The sequence below is a fragment of the Lygodium microphyllum genome, chromosome 14 (genome assembly GCF_053477565.2).
Source record: "Lygodium microphyllum isolate KBCC chromosome 14, Lygodium_microphyllum_v1.1.10, whole genome shotgun sequence".
Lineage (NCBI taxonomy): Eukaryota > Viridiplantae > Streptophyta > Polypodiopsida > Schizaeales > Lygodiaceae > Lygodium > Lygodium microphyllum.
In genome coordinates, this window is record NC_141148.1 from 45585252 (window position 1) to 45610136 (window position 24885).

The 24885-nt window shown below is 39.2% G+C and overlaps 1 protein-coding gene across 1 annotated transcript; it reads left to right on the top strand.

The window, feature by feature from the left end:
* Nucleotides 1–6828: 6828 nt before the first annotated feature.
* Nucleotides 6829–10124, top strand: LOC148025559 (cytochrome b-c1 complex subunit Rieske-4, mitochondrial-like). Its single transcript, XM_087692100.1, has 2 exons — nucleotides 6829–7171; nucleotides 8844–10124. The coding sequence occupies exons 1-2, from the start codon at nucleotides 6979–6981 to the stop codon at nucleotides 9473–9475; spliced, it is 825 nt and encodes a 274-aa protein (XP_087548226.1). The 5' UTR covers nucleotides 6829–6978; the 3' UTR covers nucleotides 9476–10124.
* Nucleotides 10125–24885: the final 14761 nt, after the last annotated feature.

The following is a 24885-nucleotide window of genomic DNA, read 5'->3' on the forward strand; positions in this document are numbered from 1 at the left end:
TGTTTTTACAGTGTGGCCTTTTTGCATGTTGGCTAGATTGGCCCATTGAGGTTCTAGGGTCTCTGTTTATCTCTGTTCGGGTATAGACTTTTGGTTGCTCTTTTGCAAGCGAGAATCCATGCTCATAATAGAGCCATTACTACACTAGGGTCTAATTTGGAGGACCTATCACGGTGCGCGTTTTCTTTCCAACCTACTTGGGGGAGGTGCGGAGGGGACAGAGCCCCCTCTGCGGGGGTCCAGGGGGCAGTCCCCCCCGGCCCGCAGGGCCATTACGGTAAATGCCATATGTGAATTGAAAGACCGTTTATAGCCACATTTTGAACTACTTGCTCTAAATTTCAGCCCAGTGAGATCGATCTATGATATGGTTTCGACTCTATATGGTCTCTCGGTCAGTTTCAGGTCTACGGGTTAAAATTTGAAAAAAGTCCAAATTCAGCCCAACAAGTCCGAGTCTGATTGTCCAAGGGCTAAGTGGCCAAGTGGGCCGAGGGTCGAGTCAGGTGGTCCTAGTGGTAGCGGGCCGAGGGCCGATTCTGGGACTTGGCTAGGGTGGTCCGATTCTGAGAATTGGACGGGCTGGTCTAATTGTGAAATTCAGATAGGGTGGTCTGATTATGAGAATTGAACGGGCTGGTCCGATTGTGAAAATCGAATAGGGTGGTCCGATTTTGGCACTAGGTCCGATTCTGGGAATTGAACACGTGGTTTTGAGACTAGGTCCGATTCTCGCAGTGGTCCAATTATGGGAATCGAATCGGATAGGGTGGTCCGATTCTAGCAGTCGGACGGTCTGACTCCCGAAATTGAATGGTCCGATTCTGGGAATTGGATGGACTGGTTCGACGGTGCGGACGACGGCTTGCGGGTTGAGTACGAAGCCTCAAGGTCAACGCCTACTCCACGGAATCGTCCCGTGCCTTCCAAATAGGTACAAAAGAATACAAGGAACTGCCAAGCATACCTAGAATCACTGTGATACTCAAATCTATCGGCACTTCAAAGGTCTCCCCGCAACTCTCTCTCTCTCTCCCTGGCTCTCTAGCTCACTCTCTTCCCACAAGGCAGAATGTCAAATGTGGTCTTTCTTGGTTCCCTGGGCCTCTTATTTTCCCATCCCAGCCTGCTGCAACCTCAGAAGTTCATCCCTCACTCTCTTCCAGCCAAAAATTTGAATCTGTGCCCCTATTTCCCTGTTTCTAGCAACAACAGAACCCTTCTGTTTTCCTTCTTTTTCCTATCCTAATCTTAACCTGATGCAACAAAAACCAACGCCAGAGATGGAGATGGATGGTCCTACTCTAATATTCAACAATAAATCAAAATACATACTTGCTCCAAGGATTAAAACCTCCTAAATCTCCTAAGTATCTCGAGCACTGGTTTGGGCTGCAAACCCTACTTCTATGCTCGATTCGATGCACGCGTCGCTCAAGGCTCGATTCCGTCAGTCTCGGCAATGGAACCAAAATGAAGGGGAGCTAGGGAGCTCTACCCCGAGACCTACGGACTGCTTATTGATCAAGCATTTCAAGCCGAGCGGCCATGGCTACCTTTCACATAGCCGATGCACAATGCCTATCTTACGGGTGTAGTGAGCTTACCTTGATGCTCGATCAAGCTCCCTCCTTGCTCTTGCACTCCGATAGTTCCACGATCCCTGTGGCAAGCTCAAGCAACCTCAAGCCCCCTCCGTCAAGCTCCATCCTCCATAGCTGTGCAAGAGAAGAGAAGAGAAGAGAAGAAGAGAAGATGAAGAGAGAAGATGGGGAGCTTCTTCTCCACGATCCCTCACTCTCACACACTCACTCCCTCACTCCCTCACACTCCCTCAATCCCTCACTCAAGCACAAGCAAGAAGGCAAGAAACAAGAGAAGAAGAAGAAGAAGTTTTTGCCACACACAAGAATGAGCTTCTCATTCACTTTTCAACTTTATACACAAAACCCTAAATCCCTTTTGGGAAATCATCCCCTTATTCCCTTTTTTACATGGTCGGCCGTGGCCTAGGCTCTTTTCCCCATTGTCCTTCTATCTTCCTAGCTTTCTTTCCACTCCCCATCTACATTTACAAATTGCACGGGTGAGAGCCTGGCGCTCCTTAAATTAAATCATGACGTGCTTGCACACACTTTTACAAAAGTATTGACTTGCACTTTTCCTTGTGCGCCTTTTTCCCTTATTTAGGACTTTTCTGTGCTTCTTGTGTTTCTAGATTTTTCTTGGCATGCCTTCGTCTTCCGTTTCACTTTTGCCTTGGCCTTGTCTTCTGCTTCAGCTTTTCCAGATTTTCCACCTTTGTTTGTTTGAGGGTTAGCAGGCTCTTAGCTATCTCAATCCAAATGAGAAAGTGAGACTTGTGATGAAGGATGCTGTGGAGCTTCTTGAACCCCTGCTAAACATGAGGGAGAGAGTCAGAATTAGTTACCATGTGCCATTTTCCCAATAATGTTTGTTCCAATCATAGCCACTTGCAAACAACTTTTCTTGGAAAGTGCAAAATGGGCCGATGTAGCCTCAAAATCACCATAGCAATGTTCCTCTGGTGTTATACTTCAAGTTGCAGAAGCTCTTTGCTGTAAGCAGTGAGCATGGCTGTTAAAGTAGCTTAATGGCCAAAAATCTTTCTATTTCATTTACCACCAAAGGTTGTAATAGAAATGGTGGCCTAGAACTGAGGCTCACGAGCCATTTGGAGCTTAAGAACTCGTAGATGTAGACTTGACTCTCAATCCACTTTCATCTGTAGCATCTCTTTGTGGAGGCCTAACAAAGGGCAAAAGAAAGACATGAAGAAAATGGTGGACAACAACCCCATGTTTGAGGAAGAAACTTGTAATGAGGCTATTAGAGCAACACAGGAGGTTGCACCTCTTGCAAGTTGAAAATGGCCACCATCACTCCATGAATAATAATCAAGATGGTTGTCTATTAGAAGCTTACGATGTCAAGAATGCATTTCTTGAAGTTATCTCCCACAATGAGCAAGTGATCAATATAGTAGAAGGAATTTCCTTCATGAAAGCTTGGAAGAGAGCTCAAAGAAGAAGAGGAAAATGTTTGTTCTCAAAAGGTAGAAGGAAAAATAGTCTCCTTTAAGTCCTCTGAAACCCTTCTTTAAACAAGAACCCTAAAATTTATCTCAAAGTTAGTGGCAAGTTGCTAAATTTGACCATCCACCACCATATCTATCCCAAAGATCTCCAGATTTGTCTTCTTCCAACTGTAGGTGTCTTGCAAGCCACTGCTAGTCACTGTCTATGTCAAATACCTATAGTACTTGTCTAAATTTGGTTTTTATGGAGAAAATTTGAACTAAAATAGAGAAGAATGGATCAAAGACCAATGCTTCAATACCACTTGTTAAGAATTGAACTGGAGAGAGAGAAAGAGGAGAGAGAAGACTGGAGGAGAGAGAGCATGGAGTGCAACCCACTGATAGTCACTGTCTATGTCAAATACCTATAATACTTGTCTAAATTTGGTTTTTATGGAGAAAATTTGAACTAAAATAGAGAAGAATGGATCAAAGACCAATGCTTTGATACCACTTGTTAAGAAGTGAACTGGAGAGAGAAAGAGGAGAGAGAATATAGTAGGAGAGAGAGAGAGATGGAGTGCAAAAGTAAGAGAGAGAGCGATGAGGAGAGAGAAAGACGGGAAAGAAGAAGAGAGCTAGCTGAAAGCCATGAAAGGACAGGAGAAGCTAGAGAGAGATGAAGAACAAAGATGTATTATTGTGTAAAAAAACATCCCCCTATACATGTGGCCTTTGCCCTTTTATATGCCCCTAATTTAGCTCTTTACATTGCATAACCAAATGTGGGGATTAATACTTGTTTAATATATACACAATCAAGGCATGAGCATGGTATCTCATCCATTATAGAAAACCAAATCTCAACAATAGTAGGTAGTATTACTCTAGGATTAACTACTATGAAACTTGCAACATCCTCAACAACACCTATTTTTGCTACACTTCTAGCTTCCATAGGCACAACATAACGCACATCAACTCCCTACACAATATTCCACGTCCCTTCTGCTACCAATACATGACATATTGTATGAGTCCATTGTGGATAGTTAGCATCATCTAACTCTTCCTCAAAAGCCAACACATGAAATATATCATTGTTATTATTAGCCATTGCTAGTGAATACACTTGATGGAAAAGTTGCTTGGACATAGGAAAATGTGCAAAAAATCAACTAATGATATATAGTGTGGTAGAAAATAGACTAAAAAAGTATTTTACCATGAATTCCTTCCAATTAATTGTATAAGCTCCCCATCACTGACAAGCTCTATGTATAGCTAAGAAAAATCCATAACAATTTTGCCTAATTGCATTAGCCAATTGCTGCCTAAGACAATATCAATGGAGCCTATATCTAGACCAATTAAGTCCACTTGCTACCCATAATTTTCAACCAACTGAATATGCACTTTGGGACACATTTGGTTGATGATTTCTTCATCTCCCTGTTTATAGGATTGAACATTATTAATAGTTTTATGGAAAGGGACAAAATAGCATACACAATACTGAAATTGACAATTGTACAAAACCCTAAAATGAACTCAAATAAAAAAATCTAATGATATTAAGCTCTATGAGAGATCTTGCATTATTAAATGACTTGAGAGTATTGTCCCAATTAAAGGAGATGAAGCTAAGGATGCTGACAACTCTACCCAAGAAGCCGATGCCCCCTCTAATGATCAAATATTAAATTTAGATTGTAACAACAAACACACATAGCTTGGAGAAGAAGAAGCTCGAAAGCACACATTATAAAGTGTATTGAGAAGTACCAACATGGAAGGTTGACATGACTAAGTTTGCCTAGTGAATGGACATATATACAAAGCTAGGGAAAGTACTCAACAATTCTTTGTGTGTGCACACACATCACTACCAAAAAATGGTAGAAGAAATCACATGTTGCTTTTATTGTCTTCTTACATTTATATATAAATCATAATGTATTTTTGGGTGAAGACTATGAGTATGAAGGAGCTGTCATTTGATGTGGAGAGTTGCTTTGTGTTCACTATACCTAAGGTGATGCCTTTGCCAAGGAGTTTCCCTCCTAGAGTTGTTGACGTCAAGCTCATAATTGAGTGAGGCTATATTGTGGACACAACCTTATACACCATGTTCCATCAATCATGGCCCAAAGATTGTAATGTTGATCCAACTTCTAGCTATAAGCTTGCTATAAGGAGGCTTTATTTGTGTTATATATGAGCACTTAACTCCTTTTTAGTTATCTATTGAGTTGTGGTATGTCACTAGTTTTGGAATTTATTACATGTGCTAGTACTTTGGGGTTTGCATTAGTTCTTATTTCTTTTCAGTGTCACAACGCCTTCTCCAAAAAGCATGAAGATCTCAAAAGCCCTTATCCACGTAACAACTCGTGGCTTCAATATTGCCATGGCATCCTCTTTTGGCCTTTGTAGTGAGCATGACCAACTTCTCATAGTTTTTTCATGGCTTTCAAAAGCTTGTTTTTAAAAATTTTCTTAAGCTCTCAACTTTATGAGCTATTTATTAAGGCTTATATAAAAAACATAAGCTCCTATTCACACACTTTACAGCTCTCAAGGTTTTTAGCCTTTGTTCATAGGAGACATCCCTTTATCTTGCCCTCAATGCTAATGTGATCAATTCATGTTGCCCCAACAACACCTCAATACAAAATATCCCTGCTCAAGGTCTTAGATAATCATAAGATCTTACATGTTGGCCAATTGCACACGTTCACACTATTGAAGCCAACAACATAATAATACACCTATCCCCAAGCTTAACATATCCTCAAACTTTTGAGCCAAACCATCTAGATCAAAACCTAAACCTTGCTTCATAGTTGTTGTGGCACCAATTAAAACCCTAGTTGATAGGAAAAAACTTGGAATACTATGATCTTAGTAAACAAAAACTCCTAGTAGCTAAGACCTTCTCTGATTTGACAATCCCAAGGCACAAAACCTTATCTCTCCTTCCTTGTTGTGGTTAATCCATGTGTCCTCGTTTCGTCCTTAGATCCACATAGACCCTTAGGAAAAGCGTATCACAATGTGAAGCATTTTGATCACCGTGATATTTTGAATTAGCATTGTAGGCACTCCAAAAATTTGCTACATGACTTTGCTTAGCTAAACTGAAGCATTATGTATCAAAAAAGTGATGAAGCATCATCAAAATGATTGGATCGAAAGGGGTTTGATTAAGCTACTAGAACGGTGGCCCCTTAATAGTTGTGCCATGCATTGGTAATGGCAGTAGACTAATGCAGCACGTGGATGGCGAGTCTAGACTTGAACTTCGACGTTTAAGTGGCAAACTTTACTCAATGAAGTATATCCTCTTAAATGGAGGTACTCCACTAACTACCTTCAATAAATCCTTATTATGTGTCATTTGTGCATTTCAAAAGATTACCGAGACCTCTCGGCCCAGGTGGTAAACTCGTTGAATTCATCAGTGTAGCACGCATGTGGCCTAGAACATCTAAGGGCATCACAGACATGTTATTGCCTCAAACTTCCATGGCCTAGACGGCCATAGTCCCTCTAAGAAGTTGGCCATGAAGAGGATCATTGAACGATGAATTTTCTTCTGCAAAACCACTTTCTTGCACCTCAAAGATACCTTGGTTCTCTTTGGCAGACCATTGTCTATTAGGAACCACCACTAGGTAGTGAGTCATATGTGCATGTGGACAGATAACCATTTGGTGTCCTTACGTGCCGACACGTGGCGCTTAGAGCAATATACTTTCTGCCCTTCTGTGGAATTTTCTGAAGCCAACAGATGAAGGACAGAAAGATCTGGAAACGAAAAAGAAGAATTCTGTGCTTCTAACCTTCTGGCTTCTTGATACTATAATAATAATACTCTCTGAAACTGGTTCAAGGTCCAAGATATCCACCATATTCTATGTATCAGTCTTCTGACAATGATCAGGGGGATATGGAGGAACGTCGCTTCCTTTTCTCGCAGTATTCTGTGGACATCGACACATTTGAGTGCAGTAGCTGGAAGAAAAGGTAGCAATAATGCAGGTGCTGGATGCTGGAGTCTTGACCAGGCCGCTGATGCCAAGAATATGTGCGTGGCTCATCCATGGAGAATCATCCCAGGTTTCCGAGGTCCATCTCCTCCCTATGATCTACTTTCTCATTACCTGGTAGGTCTGCTTTCTAAAATGGTAATAATCCACAGCTGCATTGGATGTTCAAGTGCAGTGCTTCTTCTCTTTTTGACGATTCTGGACTTTCTGAAGGAATGTGCATATATAATGTGCACGAACGTGTGTGTGTGCGATGCGCACACGAGTGTGTGTGTGTGTGTGTGTGTGTGTGTGTACAGGTATATAAATACATCACCACGTGAATATGTAGGTATCCAACCAAGAGATGTAAACAATGGTACTTGAATCCAGAACCTCACATTTATAAGCACTTCAGCCTCATAAATATAAGCACATATGCTACCCGGCAGGCTATCACCTTTGGGACAAGGGATCTCTAGTGTTAACCATGCTTTCCCTTTCTTGTTTTAGTTGGTCAGTGAGGTTTCGGTGCTCCATACATTATGCTTAAACAGGACAAGGGAAGGAGTGCGCCGTGAGACTTGAATTTCGGCTCAAGCCAGACTTGTATAGCATGAAAAATTATCAACATTTGAGATTATGCCACAGCTTCAAGCCAGACGGTTGAGTTCTAGCAGTGTGGAAGAATATGGAATCTGATGCAGGTTATAATGGACAGTTTGCAAATGAAGTTATGATGACTTTGCTACATGGTGGTTGGCGTTCTGATGTTCATGTATTATTAGTCGATGGATAAATTTTTGTTTCTGAAAAATGGAATGTCTCATTATATCACGTTGAAGACTATTATACATCAAGAGCCAGCTTAGTTGGGGATTATAATGGACCCTGTAGATTGTCTTAGCAAGCCACCCTGTCACTGTACATGTGCACTCTAGATCCCCTATAGTTCCTCTGCCTGAAAAATTGCAAATGTGCGCGGCAGTGCCAAGTCTTTATGAAGTAACCTGTGCTTTGGAGGCACCCTGTATACCATTTTGATGACTTCAGAGCACATATGTGCCTTCGTCTGAGTTGCTATTGTGAATGACTTGCCATCACATGGAGCACCTTGTTTTCGAAGTATTACAAAGAAAATACCTCCTATCACATTCAAATCTTGGATGTCTCCGCCTTCTTTCCTCAGATTCCAACAGAGTTTCAAGTGGATCCTATCATCTATGCGATTCTGGCCTTTCTAGATATGATAAAAATATATCCTGCATGCAAGTGGTCCTTGAGCAACAGAAAATCTTGGACTGCCTACCTGTTGAGCTTTCAAGCAATCCCCAAGACAAAGGTGTCACTGACTCCTAGCTCAATCACACACCATTGGTAATGCCAACTTTGGCCCATCTGAAGCCCAGTGTTTTGGGGGGTCCACGTATGATGAACCCAAAGAGTCACTAAACTAAAGCAGTCAAGGAAAGTGTAGAGAGCTCAATGGAATAGAATGTTAGCGATAAACATTGTGCAACTTGGAAAGGAAAAAAGCATTAGCTTGCATTATGCATTTGAGAGTGACTAGATATACATACAGTGGTAAGTACATGTGTAAGGCTTTGAGAGCCATTCGATTCACGTTAAAAAGAGTACAAGTGTAAGGCTTTAAGAACCATTCGAATTAAGATGCCCTGATGTAAACTTATGTAAAGGTGCCGCACAAGGTTAGAGACATTTTGAAGATTCCTTACAAGTTTTGATTTTGAATTCTCCTCCTAATGTTACAGACTTTTCCAGTGAGGTGGTGACTGCAGCTCCCGAGTCTAGTGTGCCAGCTACGGCAATGGCTGCAAAGGTCCCCAATCCGGATGTAGAATACGATGAGTCTGTTCATGAACGGCTTCCACCAGGTGATCCGGGCAAGCTGGGCTTCACATATTTTGTGATGACAGTTGGAAGATTTGTATATGCTTCTATGATCCGTCTGGCCATTCTGAAATTAGTCCTGAGCATGTCTGCAAGCAAGGATGTTTTGGCTCTGGCCTCAGTAGAGGTTGATCTTTCCAACATCGAGCCAGGCTCCACTGTCACTGTAAAATGGCGAGGTAAGCCGGTTTTCGTCCGTCATCGTACAGAAGAAGAAATTAAAGTGGCAAATAGTGTGTCATGGAAGGAGCTACGGGATCCAGAACGAGACTCAGACAGAGTGATAAACCCAGAATGGCTGGTGGTTGTTGGTGTTTGTACTCACCTTGGATGCATCCCTTTGCCTAATGCTGGAGATTATGGAGGATGGTTTTGTCCTTGCCATGGTTCTCACTATGATGTATCTGGCCGGGTTCGCAAGGGCCCTGCACCTTTCAATCTTGTGGTTCCAAGCTACAGATTTTTAGAGGATACGAAGATCTTAGTCGGTTAAGTCAATGACCAATGTAATCGGTCCTTAAGAGTAGAACTAGTCACCTGTATATGCATAAAACCAGTTACCAATATGTACACAAATAACATCAAACTTACTGGTAAATGTAGTAGTACTCAGCAGTTTTAGTCATGGCATGGCATAGCAGTTAGTTCTTTATGCTGACATAGGTTCCTGTCCACAGGTAGAAGATCGTTTGAGTAGTAGTTTCTCAGGAAGCTGCAAGTCCTTCAATATGGATGCTTCTTATGGACAATGATTGCTAATAGCACTGATGAGAGTGTGTTGTTCATTGCCAACAACAAACCTTGCAAAACAAGCTTCTTTTTGCAATCTTTGGCAAGGTCCAAAGGCACATTGCATGAAGTTAAACTTGTGCGGCATTGAGGCAGTCTCTTTTTAGGTACTAAAATGTATGGTGGCTATATGTCAACTCTATTTTCGTTAAAGGTGTTTTGACAAGTAGAGAGGTGTGCATGTAGTACTTTGGGCCCTGGGGTGCGTCATACATTGCATGGTTAGCATGCCATACAATATATTCTTGGCACACACCAAATCCTCGAGCCTCCTGCCACTTCCTATATCACAATGAATCCTCAATTGGATCTTTATCACACCAATTCCTCAAGCTTCTTGTTGCTTCCTGTTCCACGAGGGACCCAAATGAAGGGAAACTTGTATGTTCAATTTGGATAAAGAGATGCCAATAACATGAAATAACATCAACCACCCTTAACCTTCCAAGCTATAGAGTGTTATTAACCTTGGATTTTTTAAAACCAATGGGAATGAATAATGGTGCTACATGAGAATTGTTTGCTTTTTATTTAAATCAAGACCGTACGATCCCTCGACCAATATGGTTTCATCTAGACTATGCTCAACATGCGCCCACAACCAAAACTTGTCTCCCCCCAAACAATTTTTTTATTTTCCATTGGTTGCATTAGAGGGATTGTTGGAAGTTAGGCTTGTCCTTACTGTGTACACGAATTCTTCAATAAACCCCCTAGTTTTTAATGGCTACATCTTGACACCACAAAATCCAATGTAATCTTTTGGATTGCATAATTCGTAATAAGGTATATTGAGATGAGATGACTCTCTATCCTTTGTCCTCTCTTTGTTGTTTGCATTTGGTTGTTGCAAGGGTTAGGATCTCTTTCATTGATTGTCTAATACTACCTTTCTTCTAGCAATATTGAAATACTAATCTCCCAACCTTACAAGGGCAATGCCGATGTGCATCACAACTAGGTGCTCCGTGCCTAAATTGTCTTAGTACTTCAGATCAAGGTTTGAAAGCACTTTGATAGCTTTGGCAACTTAAGACTAATATAATGTTGTATGCATGAAAATGCAATATATGAGGATGTGGCACTAATGTATATGGAGTAAAGCATCGATATTAATGATATTAAGCCTAAATTATGTCTCCAACAAAACCGTACGATCATTTTTGAAAGTTTGTGAAAGGCAACACCTCTAGTGTTTTTAATTCATATTAGGCATGGCATGGCATGCATATTATTCTCACACACTAAGCCAATAACATCACATAAATTTGACAATCCAAGTTATATTGTTTTCCCCTCTCTCTCTCTCTCTCTCTCTCTCTCTCTCTCTCTCTCTCTCTCTCATAATTAATAATTAGTAGTCTATGTATATAAATATATAAGTATAATATGTTAATTAAATATAATTGTATATTTTTATTAATAATTAATATATTAAAAATTAACTATCAATATTCAATCGATTACATCAATATGTGTGTGTGTGATCATTTTTTATAAAAAATTCTATCATATCTCATCCTTTTTCGTCTTATATGTATATGTACATATACATATACGTGTATGTATTGCATGTATATGTATATGCATATGTATATATTTGTAAGTGCATGCTTAATAAGTATTCTCTCTTTTCTACTCTCTCTCCATTTTTTTTTCATATATTTACCTATGTATGAGCATGTTTAGATATATGCATACATGTATACGTTTGTGCATGTGTGCATGCGTATATGTGTATGTATGCATATATTGTTTATGTCTTTTTATAATCTATGTGCATTTGTGTATGGTTTTAAGAATATATATACATTGCATGAACATGTCCAACCATTACATTGCATGAACATTTGTGTATGGTTTTAAGAATATATATACATTGCATGAACATGTTTAACCATTATAAAAATTTTTATTCTTTTTTCATAATGTGCATGCATTTATGGATGTTTTTAGAGTACGTGCACATTGCATGCACATGTTTAACTACTAAAATATCATATCATTTAATGTCTAATTTTAATCTCTCTCTCTCTCTCTCTCTCTCTCTCTCTCTCTCTCTCTCTCTCTCTCTCTCTCTCTCTCTCCACATACAAATTTTTAAAGACTCACCTTTATTTTTTTCATGATCACTCATCCTCCAAAAAAAATATATCAAACTCCTCCTTGTGACACATAGATTTATGAGCCTTTTGGTTAGTTCAGAAGAGGGGTGAATTTTTTCTCATAATAGATAATTGAAAAAATGATATAATAAAAAGGGCATATCTCCATGAAATGTTGTATTAAAAAATTCATCAAGTAATTCTACAAGAGTCACTTAAATAGCAACGGTGTAATGGAATCAACCCTAGACTTTGAAGATAGGCATAATGGGAATTATAAACATAAAAATTACCTTGATATTTAAGGGAGACTTAATTATAATAAATATGTCTTAGTTGTAATAGTTGATTTCTATATATAGGCATTAAAGGTTAAACCACATGGTAGTCATATATTAATTCCAAAACTTAGTCCATTGGGTTATATTAATAATAATTGGTTGAACTACCCCTTGACTTTGTAATGGGGATTGCCTTGTGAATTTATATGCCACAAGTGGAGTGTGATTATGTGAATGTCAAATAATAGTAGAGCTTGTTTATTTGTGTATATGAGATATGCTTAATGCTCTGTCTCCTAAGGTGGTCTGTGGTGCTCAAAGTTGTAAGGTTCCCATTATGCTGAGAAGCCATGTGTGAGCCTTGAGAATATTGGTTGGGTCCCCTAACTTTCATGGTAGATGAGGTCTACGTGACTTGATAGTAAAAAGTTAACCTATGTAGTTCTAGCCTAGATGAAGTTGAGTTAGAAGTAACTCAAGGCACATTACATTAAGTTGCAAGGGAGTGGGAATTATTAAAGACCCTATGTTGAGTCCTAAGGGGAGGCTATCCCTTACTAGGGAAGTCCTAAGCGATACCCCTAGGAGGGGTTTGGTAGCAATGCCTTTGACTAAATAGTAAATGGAATATTTCCTTGTTAACTAGTAGAGACTAATGTTATGGAATATTAGTTGCACAAACGTACCACCTTTGATGGACTATAAAAAGTCAACCCTCCCCAAAGCATGATCATCCATTCACCAAGCAAGAGATTGATGATCCACTTCATTCACTTATGTAGAATGAGTGAATTAATTGAAAAGCTAAATTATTAGCACTTGTAGGACTCCTATGTGATCACAATTTCTCTAACCATCAACTTGCAATCCACTAAGCTAACGAATACTTATTACATGAAAACCATGCCATTATCTTTCTATTTTTCATTAAATTAATTGCCAATTTTTATGAGCTACATCATCTCACCAGAGACAACCATGTAACTCTCATAGCTTGCATGCCAAGGTTGTAACAATGGCACATGTTTTACTTAATCAATATCATTAACCAAAATGCTATTTTTACTTCTATGGTTTAGCTCATCATGTATGAGTAAGTATGTAATACATACAGACACTATCAATTGATAAAAGTATGCTTGCCAAGTATCATCTACTCTATTTACATTGTGTAAATTTGTGTGTGTAGTGAGTGTAGAGATTAGAATTCAAGGCATGCATAACTTTTTCTCTTTCTTTGATTGTCTTTTTTAATTAATGCCTTGTCATGTATTTATTTCACAAATTGGAGTACTTTAGTAGGCATAGAGATAGAAAATCAAATAGCCATCGATTCTCTCTCTCTCTCTCTCTCTCTCTCTCTCTCTCTCTCTCTCTCTCTCTCTCTCTCTCTCTCTCAACAAACCAAAAACATATGAAAGAAAACAATAGAGCACAACACAATAACAGGTACAATATTCCTCTAAGAGTGACCATCCCACACTCTCATGCTTGTATTGATGTTCTCATTATCTCACAATAAAGGTATTGTGTCACAAATAAGCCTTGCATTTGAGCCATCCTCTTTTTGAAGCATCTAGCTTGGATCAATATGTAAGCATGAAATAGCTCAGATAAAAAATACACCATCGATTATTATGTACCAAAATAAGTATATCTTTTAGAAGGAAACTCAAATTTGTTATTAGAAATTATATTGTATAAGTGGATGGTCATCATCAATAAAGTATAGATATCCAAGCTTTGGTTTCCCATATTAATATGATTTGCACACTTAGCTAAGTATCAGGTCATACAGCTACCAATGACATATTAATATGAAGCATAATGTGAATTGGGTGGGTGAGAGCATAGCAATTACGTAATTACTATTCCATGTTGTGGTAACACTAAACATTGTTGCTTATGGTAGTGTTATCCTCTATTATCCTTCATGAAATTGAGTAAGCTAATGGTTTCTACTTGAGTAATGCTAGCTATGAGTACTTCTAGCAAATCAACTAGGCAATCATGGTTTCAACAAAGATCCAAAGTCTAAAGGTCTTGTAAATAAGACATTCATTGAATTGATCAATTCTTATACCAATATTGTGGTGAGTGGTTTACAAAATTGCAAATTGATTACTTACATGATTCATTGGTAAGAAGCCAAATTCCACAAATAGAAGTACATAAAATTTTACAAAAATTATATATATTCAAATAGGGTAAAGAACACATTAAAGCTAATGTTTAAAAAAGTTACCAATACAAAATGCAATGTTGGATATTTGAGAATGATTGTGGAGCTTTCCCATGCTTATGTCTCCATATATATTGTGAGCTTGTATGTATGCTTGATCATATTTCTTAGAGTGTACAAGGAGAGAGAATAAGTGCTTGGAAATTAGAAATGAAAGGCATGACTTGCTAATAGTATTAGGATGAAGGTTTCTAAAGCAGATAGGTTCTCACTTGTTCACTTTGTTCTTGCCATGTAGGTCTTTGGAATCATCTAATGTTTTTCCCTTTGTTGTTTGAGATCTAGTTCCTTTGATATTCAATTGAAGTGTAGGATTATGTCCCTAGAGCGAGCTGGAAACACATAGAGTGGGAAGTAACACATACAAGCCTAAGCCTATATTGTTGGTGGAGCATGTTTTAGTCAAGATAAGATTTCACATTAACATCCACAAAGCATATCTTGTACCAATTATATGCTATAATCATGAGATAGAAGTTTAATCCGTAAAGAACATTCTCTCATGATTTTCCAAAATATTCCCCCATGGGGTTTGGAGCCTAGGTTGGAACAATTCATTATGCTTGGGCTTCTTCAAACCTTAGTCTAAATTGTTTCAATAGTTCTTTGCATTGGTTATTCTAATGAGATAGTGAAGTGTAGGTATTACCATTTGGAATCTTTCTTCATCTTTAGGAGTTAAGGAACTAACTCTATGCTTTTTCTTGAAATGAGCTAAGTTAGTTCGTAACTAGTCATCCTAACTACATAGGCTTTGCAGCCTTGTGTTTATTGACAATTTGCAACTTTGATGGATACTTTAAGAATGACAAAAAATTATGTAGTAGGGGGTGTCACATAGTCCTCTGTGTGTGTGTGTGTGTGTGTGTGTGTGTGTGTGTGTGTGTGTGTGTGTGTGTGTGTGTGTGTGTGTGTGTGTGTGTGTGTGTGTGTGTGTGTGTGTGTGTGTGTGTGTGTGTGTGTGTGTGTGTGTGTGTGTGTGTGTGTGTGTGTGTGTGTGTGTGTGTGTGTGTGTGTGTGTGTGTGTGTGTGTGTGTGTGTGTGTGTGTGTGTGTGTGTGTGTGTGTGTGTGTGTGTGTGTGTGTGTGTGTGTGTGTGTGTGTGTGTGTGTGTGTGTGTGTGTGTGTGTGTGTGTGTGTGTGTGTGTGTGTGTGTGTGTGTGTGTGTGTGTGTGTGTGTGTGTGTGTGTGTGTGTGTGTGTGTGTGTGTGTGTGTGTGTGTGTGTGTGTGTGTGTGTGTGTGTGTGTGTGTGTGTGTGTGTGTGTGAATAGCCAACTTTTGGGAGAATTCACAAACTCTAATTCAAAATATTATTGCTGTAATATCCCACATGACCCATAAACTTTTGAACTTGCTTGTAGTTGTTTTTCTTTTTTTATTTGGCAATTGGGGAGGAGGTGGGGAGGCGGTTTTGGTGATGCACTTCATTACTAACTTTAGCCTCAGATATTCCTATGGACATATCATTTTTAGACAATTCATACTCTACAATTACTTAATGCCATATCCAAAATCAATCATTAAGAGGGTTAATAGAGTTTTTTTTTTTTTTTTGCGCCTTGTAAGAAATCATCTTAGTTGTTAGATGTGTTCTTGCCATTGTGTGTGAACACATAGATTATGTATAAATAGTACTAGGAATTCACTAAACACATTTTTAAGAATTGTGCACATGAGTGCTTGGGATGTACAAGAGTAATTATTACCTAAGCCAACCACGCTATTTTTGCTGATTAACAAAAACTTCTCCATCAATGTATGGTTGTTATATTACTTGCTCTAGTTTTTTCAGATAGAGGGGGATGGTCATTGTGAGTCAATCTCAATCCCTTTTGAAACATACCATATGTCAACAAAGCTCATGAGTATAACAAATCATCCATGGCCATGAAGTGAAATCCATGTTGATGTCATCTAAGGAGCAAGATACACTATGTTAGGAAACTTTGATGTTCTTTAGTCAATGACCAATCTTTTGCCCTAACACATCAATAAATTCTTAGAGATCCCCCTAATAAGTGAAATAGTGAAAGGAGATCCCTCAAAGGGTTCTTAAAACACAATAATAAAGTAGTGAAGATCTCCTCTTAGCTACTTGTATTGGAGGATATAACCAACTCACTTTTGACAAGTTGAGAAAATAACATTCCATCTAAAATTTGGAAGCTAATGTCTTCTATCCTTCTTTGTCAATATGTGGGGAACTTAAGTCCAATGTTTTTGAATTTTGAATAGATGTGGTAATTGTTGAATCCCCCCCCCCCCATGATTTTGCAACAAACTCAGTGATTTTCCCTTTGTAAATCTATCTTGTTTTGAGATGTTACATGTTTGAAAGCCCTTCCAAGTATAGTCTAAGCCGCCTTAGGGGCTAGCCACATTAGCCTTTGCCCAATTCTATGAGACTATACAATGATTTATTCTAGACTAGCTACTACATGCAAAGCACATAAGGGAATATGAAAATGAAAGTATAGAATAGCATGCCAAGATGGGGAGTGATGACATCAATGTGATTGCCACCTTCCTACTCTTTATCTCTTGCAATGAAAATGTTGGGGGGTTAAAGGTGCATGTGCCTAGCCCCCCACATTTACTCTATACACTATGCCTGCACACTTGTACACCACAAGTGGCAGGCACCCATTATTGTCACTTTATTCTTTATTATTTTAATGGAAATAGAATAAGAAAAGGTAGTTACACATTATGAATGACAGAGTTTCCACACACCAGTATATCTCTTGTTTGCTTTAACCTCCATAGCTCTTGCTTTCGCTCATGCTTCCACTTCCACTCCATCTTTCAATTGGTATTAGAGCAGGTATTCAAGGAGCTTCCCTTCATCATTTGTTTTAGTCGGAAAAAAAGAGCTTGCTTCAAGCTTTCATGGAAACCCACCCTTCATCCTTCTAAGGTATGCATTGAGACTACACTTGTTCTCGACTTGTTGGAGCTTGCTCCAGGGACACGTGATTTTTTTTTACACCCCTTGCATTTTTTAACGAGTGGGATACACGGGAACTAGGGGTTAGATACCAAGTCACACTAACTAAGGTATAAAAGTTGTAAGAGACTCAGTTTAGGGCATCCACGTATAATCAAGAACTGACTCTTCAACTTCCATGGCTCCCTTCCTATTTCTTCCCTCTTTCATGTCTTTCTCTCTCCTCTTCTAGTATTTATCTCTCTTCTTCTTCCTTCTCTCTCCTCTCAGCCTCATTCATTACAAGTGGTATAAGAGTCGTGCTTTGGTCCTTTTTCCCTTTCCTTTTTCTCTATCTAATTCCCTTTTCAAATCTAAAAACCCCAATTACTCAGGTAGCAAATACAAGTATAGCAAGTAGGACTACAATTAATGGTAGCTTTCTTAAAGGCAATTAGGAGCTATAGCAGGAGCTTGTGACATATTTGGACATAAAATGGTTAATTTAGCAGGTTGTTACTCTTTCCCATGAAACTTTTAGGGGTCTCAAGTCAAAGTTGAAGGCTTAGGAGTTAGGGGAGTGTAAAAATCCCAATTACTTTTTTCTTTAGGCCTTCTCTCTTTCTTCCCTTGCAAGTTGCCATGCAAGCTAGGCCCAAGATTTCTCAAGATCTTCACTCTCACTCCTCTAGGACATCAGGCACCACTTGCACTTGATCCCTTGCATCCCCAACTTTAGATTGAGTAGCACTTTGCCTGGTTTTAGCCCTGTATGGCCCTCTAGAGATCCCCCACATTTTTTAATGTTATTTATCCTAGCTGACTTGCTCCTCTCCTACCTCTCCTCAACTTTGACCAACCTCTCCCCTGGCTTTTTTGGTCTTCCAGCAATTGATTGGGACTTTTGATTAGGATCTTGGCCTCTCTCCTCCAACATTTGAGCTCCCACAAGATGAAAATCCTAATGCACAACAATGAACTGTTTTGAATAGCCATTGAAGCTCAGCCCGATCTCTCAAACTCTCTAAAACCTATTCAATCTTAACCCCTAGGAGGCCCTTCAACCATTCTTGGCCCCCATTCACCTAGATTAAAGACATGGAGCTTAGCACCGCAAAGAATTATTATGGGTAGCCATGAAAGCTCCACTTGAAGCTTTCAATTCTTGAAGAGCAACCTCAAGATCAAGTACACGAGGCCCCACCATTAGAGCAAGCACCAAACTCTTGAAGATTGTACCCATTGGAGTGCTTTGCTTCCCCCAACTAACTTAATGGAGGACTTGGATCATTGTGAGATCATGATTCATCCATCTACTTCAACTACTAAAGAAGTATGTTAATTCAACTTTAATATCTCATTTTAATCCACTTGCTAAGCTTAGACCCTTTGTTGGAGAGATTAAGGATGCATATTGCCTTATTAGTAGAGTCCTTCATTTAATGCATATTGCCCACATTGAATCGGTAACTCACTACTCCCCACTTGCTTTCTAACGCATCATGTTAATTCTTTCCCATTGGTTATTTGCTAACCCTGACACTTATCCTGTCATGTGTGTGTTGAATTGATCCCAGGGGGATAAGAAGCCATTGTAAAAGGGTATGTGGTAGCTGGTGAGTCACTAGACTAACAAGGTAAGCCCCACCCAAGCTCTTGTCCAATTCTTGCATCTCATAAAAATACCCAATGTTTATTTTCCAATGCATCTCATGCTGGTTGAAAATTAAAAATATTTTCTATGTATACTTTGGCTAAGGAAAAGGGTTGATGCAAGGCAAGGTGAAAAGCCAAAAGAGAGGTGACCCTCCCTTACATCTTAAGACCATGAAGAGGTGCACAACCCAGCTTGAGGGGAACTTTGTCCACCTCCCAGTGATGCAGAGACAAATACTTATATGTAGGTACATGTACACTCCTTGATCACACCATTCTCAATGAGATACCCCTTGACATAAGGCACTTTCATTGATCACAGGACACCCATGTATGACACTTGACATGTACGTAGTCAACGGGAGATATATGATACTGAGGCTTTTATATGCAATCATGGTAGAGAAAAATAATGCTTAGATTTACTTGGAATCATGCTTAGCATGCTATGGATGTTTATTACTATGATGCATAGGCTCCTCAAGCAAGTACATACGAGAAGCAAGCTTTTGGAGCAAGCTTTTTTTGGCAACCTCGAGTTTTATTCCACATAAGCCACTTGGTCCTCTTTTTCTTTTGGGTATTTATTAAGCACCAATGTTGCTCCTCCATTGCCATCACCACCTCCACCTCCACCACCACCACGACATCTTACTCTCCCTGATGCCAGGAGGCATATTCCACGGTGGATTCCGTGAGGTTTTACGGTGGATTCCGTAAACTTAGATGACCGGGGCTCATACGCAAAGAGGATTCTTTGTGCGAGAAGTTGATGGGGACGCCTGTCCTTTTCGGGCGTTTCATTAATTTAGTGTGTACATGGGTGATTCCATAGCGGGTGATTCCGCAAAATGCATATTAAATTAATAAACGTTTATGAGTTTAGAGTGCGCACTCGTAATAAATTAAGGTTAGGATTTATTTTTAACCAGTTGATTTATTTATGTAGCTGAAGACTGCTAGGTATTCACTTTTGTCGGTTTAATTGTGTTATTTTACTAACGATTGTGAATGCTTCAGTTGATGTGTAGAGATAGCAACAGTGGCGGAGGAAAGCATTGGAGTCTAGCGGGTTTCCGATCTTTGGACTATATTTTGATAGGCGCCACGCCTATATTTTGATTATGTCTATAGAGACATCGATTATTTATTATTATTTTGTATGCGCTTATGCGCCTGGATATGTTATTTTTATTTGGACATTGAGATTGGGCGTGCCAGACTCTTTGGGCACCGTCCATTAGCTTTATTTTCCTATTTTTGGTAGAAAGCAAACTCAAAAGCTAAAAGCTTGTCATATTTTTGTAATTGGGCTATTTTTGAGCAAAAAGATTGGAAATATATATTAAATACATGCTTTGTGAAGCGCTCACACAAGGCATGGGGGAGATTCAACCCAATTTGTCTCTTGTCTCATGTCGTGCTTGTTTTTACATTGGTTTTTGTGCTAAAAAGTAGAGTACTTTGTTCTTGGGGACCTTTGGGAATGCACTACGTGAGCTACCTGCGTCCGATCTGCGCACCAGTGGTATCAGAGCGGAGCAGAGATCAAGGGCTTCCAATCGCTACCAATCTCGGGCGAAGGCGGAGCTCCAGGAACAAACGGCCTCTACAGTCAATCTCGTCGCGAACCGTCGATACAGGCAGACTTCTGGCGATCAAGAACCCCTGTTTCCACTCTCAGATCGCGAAGGACCACTCTCTGTCGGCGGAGGACCACTCCTACATCCTCACATACAAGTCGTGAAGAAACAGTGAGAAAAAAAAATTCATATCTCTTTTCTCTTTCAAGTTTAAGCTTGACTTAAGCTTTAGAAGAAAGCTTAACCATTTCAAAAATTCATCACGAGGTGTATGAGGGGGTCCGAAAATTCCGCGACGGCATCAAATCTATATTCAAGTCCTCCACGATTTGCGCCGTTTTCTGACGGCTCTTCTTCTTCATTAAGCCTAAGTTACTAAGCTTATTAAACTTAAGCTTAGTTACTTAAGCTAAGTCACACAACTTTCATCAAGTCTGACAAGACACACAGATCTGACAAGTCTGCAAACTCCGGGTCACGCACTCCAGAAGACAAGTTTCGCAAGTCAACACTAATCAAGTACTGCAAGTCCTGCAAGTCGGCTAAGTCCAGCAAGTCAACAACCCTGCAAGTCTGTTAAGTCTGCAACTCTGCAAGTCAGACTAAATCAGAACTGACTAACGCTCGAAACTCCTAGAAGACTTGTTCGTTTGCAAAAACTCTGAACTGGAAAGTTGTTCGCAGCAAGCTGTTTTACCTATCTGCAAGTTCGTTGAAGTACTTTCAGCAAACGGAGACAGAAATATTTCAGAATTTCTGAAAATTGAAGAAGAAAATATCCAAAAATACATAGCCTTGTAACCCCAAATTTGAGCTACGCTCATCCCGCTAACTGATTTTGAGTGAGAAAGGTTTGTTGAGTTTTACAGGATGACTACCCCACATATGGATGATCCTATGGCTGAAGACGACCTACCCGAGCCTACCATGGAACAAAAGCTGGATCTTATCATGTTACAATTGGACGAAGAGCGAAGAGCTAGGCAAGCCTTGCAAGCGCAATTGACAAAGCTACAAGGAGCGTCCACTGATAAAGAAGAACCTCAAGCTGAAGATCTGATTCGCCGTACCATCGACGCCACTCTTGAAGCACAAACCATTCGCAAGGAATCCAAGATAAGTAAACGAAGTTTCAAGTTTCGCACTTTCAATGGCATAAGAGAGGGAAAGACTGTTTTATCATTCATTAGCCAGTTTGATGACTATTTCCATGAGGAAACTTATCCTGAGAAAGATAAAATCAAGTGTGTTACTAATCATCTGATAGATAGAGCATCACTTTGGTGGACTGTTGTCTGCAAGAGCATAGAATGTCCTGCTACATGGGAAGATTTCAAGAAGAAGTTCATGCAAAATTTTCTACCACCGCAATTTCATGAGAAGGCAATCAAGCAATGGGATTTACTTCAACAACGTGACCGTGAGCCTATTCCACAGTATACAGAGCGTTTTTGGAATGCACTCTTACAGCTACGCATGCTTGAAGACGTACCAGAGACGACCCATAAGCGGAAGTACATGTCTGGACTTCTTGGACATTACTACGCTGAGGTGAATATGTTCAAGCCTGCTACTCTTGAAGATGCCATCTCCTTAGCTCACGACACTGAAGATAAGTTACGTGGAAGAGATCGACGACCACAGCCATTCCAAGCAAACGGTAATTATGGATCTAAACAATTCAATTCAAATTTCAGAAGGTTTAATCCAGGTCGTTTTTCATCACCATCTTTCCGCAAGAATTGGCCTAAACCACCTGCATTACCATCCACTATCAATCCAAATCCTAAGCCTATCCAACAAGCAAATCCAAATATACCCAGACTCCCAGCCATTGCAAATAATGTGACCAAAGCCAAGCCTATCGTATGTTACAAGTGTCACCAGCCAGGCCATCTCGCAGCAAATTGTTATTCAAAGAAGCCATCAGCACATATCAACTACCTTGGAGCTATGGACGAGGACGAGCATGAGGATATGCCGGACTTCACTGAAGAAGAAGATGATCCTACTACTACTTCCGACACTTTACCAGGTATGCCTACTTTACATTCATTGTTGACTATGAAATGTATGGTGCATGGAAAAGAAAGAATTATATTGCATGATGACGGTAGTACGCATGACTTTATTTCAGCAAAATTGGTAAAGGAATTGAAATTGCATACAGTACCTACGCACTATCGCATAAAAGCTGCATTTTTAGGCACTAGGTACAATGGCACACAAGAAGTTCAAAATTTAGAAATTCAAATTGGTCCATATATTGAAAGAAGAAATTTCTTAGTTGTCCCATTACAGTCTAGCGACATTATTCTAGGAATGCCATGGAGACACCAACATAATCCTAATATAGATTATTCCACGCACACAATGAATATAAATTTTCAGGGAAAATCTATTACCTTATTTGGTATGCATGCATCTCATATGTTTCCACTGCTTTCGCATACTCAAGCAAAACGTGCACTACGCAAGAATACTAAATCATATCTCATTTGGGTGAATGAATTGCACGCAAAAGAAACTCATATACACCCTAGGCATAAGGAATTTCTTGCATATTTTAAGGATTGTTTTGCAGAAGACCTACCACCAGGTTTACCTCCATCACGTCCAGAAGACCATAAAATTGACCTAATACCTGGTACACAACCACCTTGCAAAGCCCCATATAGGCACAATCAAATAGAGCAAAAAGAAATCCAGACTCAAGTAGAAGAATTACTAAATAGAGGTTTGATTCGACCTAGCAGTTCTCCATTCGGTGCACCTGTGCTCTTAGTCAAGAAAAAGAATAATACTTATCGGATGTGTATTGACTACCGAGCATTAAACAAGATCACTGTAAAGAATAGGTATCCTATACCTAGAGTTGACGACCTTATGGACAAACTGCAAGGATCTTCTATATTTAGTAAAATTGACCTTAAATCTGGATATCATCAGGTGAGGTTAGATAGATCCGACATATTTAAGACTGCATTCAGGACACAGTTTGGCCATTACGAATTTTTAGTTATGCCATTCGGATTAACTAATGCACCTGCTACTTTCAGTAGAATGATGAACCGTATTTTTCTAAAATATCAATATTGTGTGATTGTTTTCTTTGATGATATTTTAGTGTTCAGTCAAAGTGAAAAAGGGCATTATGAGCATTTATCATTAGTTTTTCAATTATTGAAAGAAAATCAATTGTTTGCAAATCCTGAAAAGAGTGAATTCTTTAAGACAGAAATAGAATATCTAGGTCATATTGTATCAAAAGAAGGAATAAAAGTTGATCCTAAGAAAATTGACGCAATATTGCATTGGCCTATTCCTAAAAATGTACATGAATTACGCTCATTCCTTGGTCTTGCTAGTTTCTATAGGAAGTTTGTACGTAATTTCTCATTACTTGCTTTACCACTGACCAAACTTCTTAAGAAAGGCATTGTTTATCAATGGACTGAAAACCAGCAGAAATCCTTTGATTTACTTAAACGTGCATTGACCAATGCCCCTGTCCTACAATTGCTTGACTTTAACAGACCATTCTTTTTAGTTGTGACTGATGCTAGCGGATCAGGAATAGGAGCCGTGTTAATGCAAGATAACCATCCAATAGCATATTCTAGTTCTAAGCTGAAACCCTCTGAGCTTAAATATTCCACCTATGACAAGGAACTCTTAGCAGTTAAACAAGCATTGAAACAATGGAAGCATTATTTAATGGGTTCAGAATTCATGATAAAGACCGATCAGCAAAGCATTAGACATCTACTTAGCCAACCCCAAATTTCTGACCGTCATATCAAATGGGCTTCATTCATTCAAAGTTTCCATCCTATCATTCAATACCAACCTGGAAAAGAAAATGTAGTTGCTGATGCATTGAGTAGAAGACCTGCAATTCATAACATTTCTATCATATCTTTTGATTCTTTGATTGCTATGAAAGACACATATCACCAGGATATTACTTTTCATTCTGATTGGCAAAAATTAGTTCAAAATAATTTCATTCCTGTTGATTCATTGTCATATAATGATGGATTCATGTTCTTTGAAAAGAGACTGTGTGTTACTATTCCATTCCGATCTTTTATTTTAAATGAAATTCATTGTCCCCCATATCAAGGTCATAGAGGTATCATTTCTACATTACGCATGTTAACTGAAGATTTTTATTGGCCGCATATGGATGCAGATGTGTCTAATTTTGTTTCTGAATGTCTGATTTGTCAAAGAATAAAGAGACATCATGGTAAACAGTATGGGTTATTAATGCCTTTATCTATTCCATCTAAACCTTGGGAACATATATCTATGGATT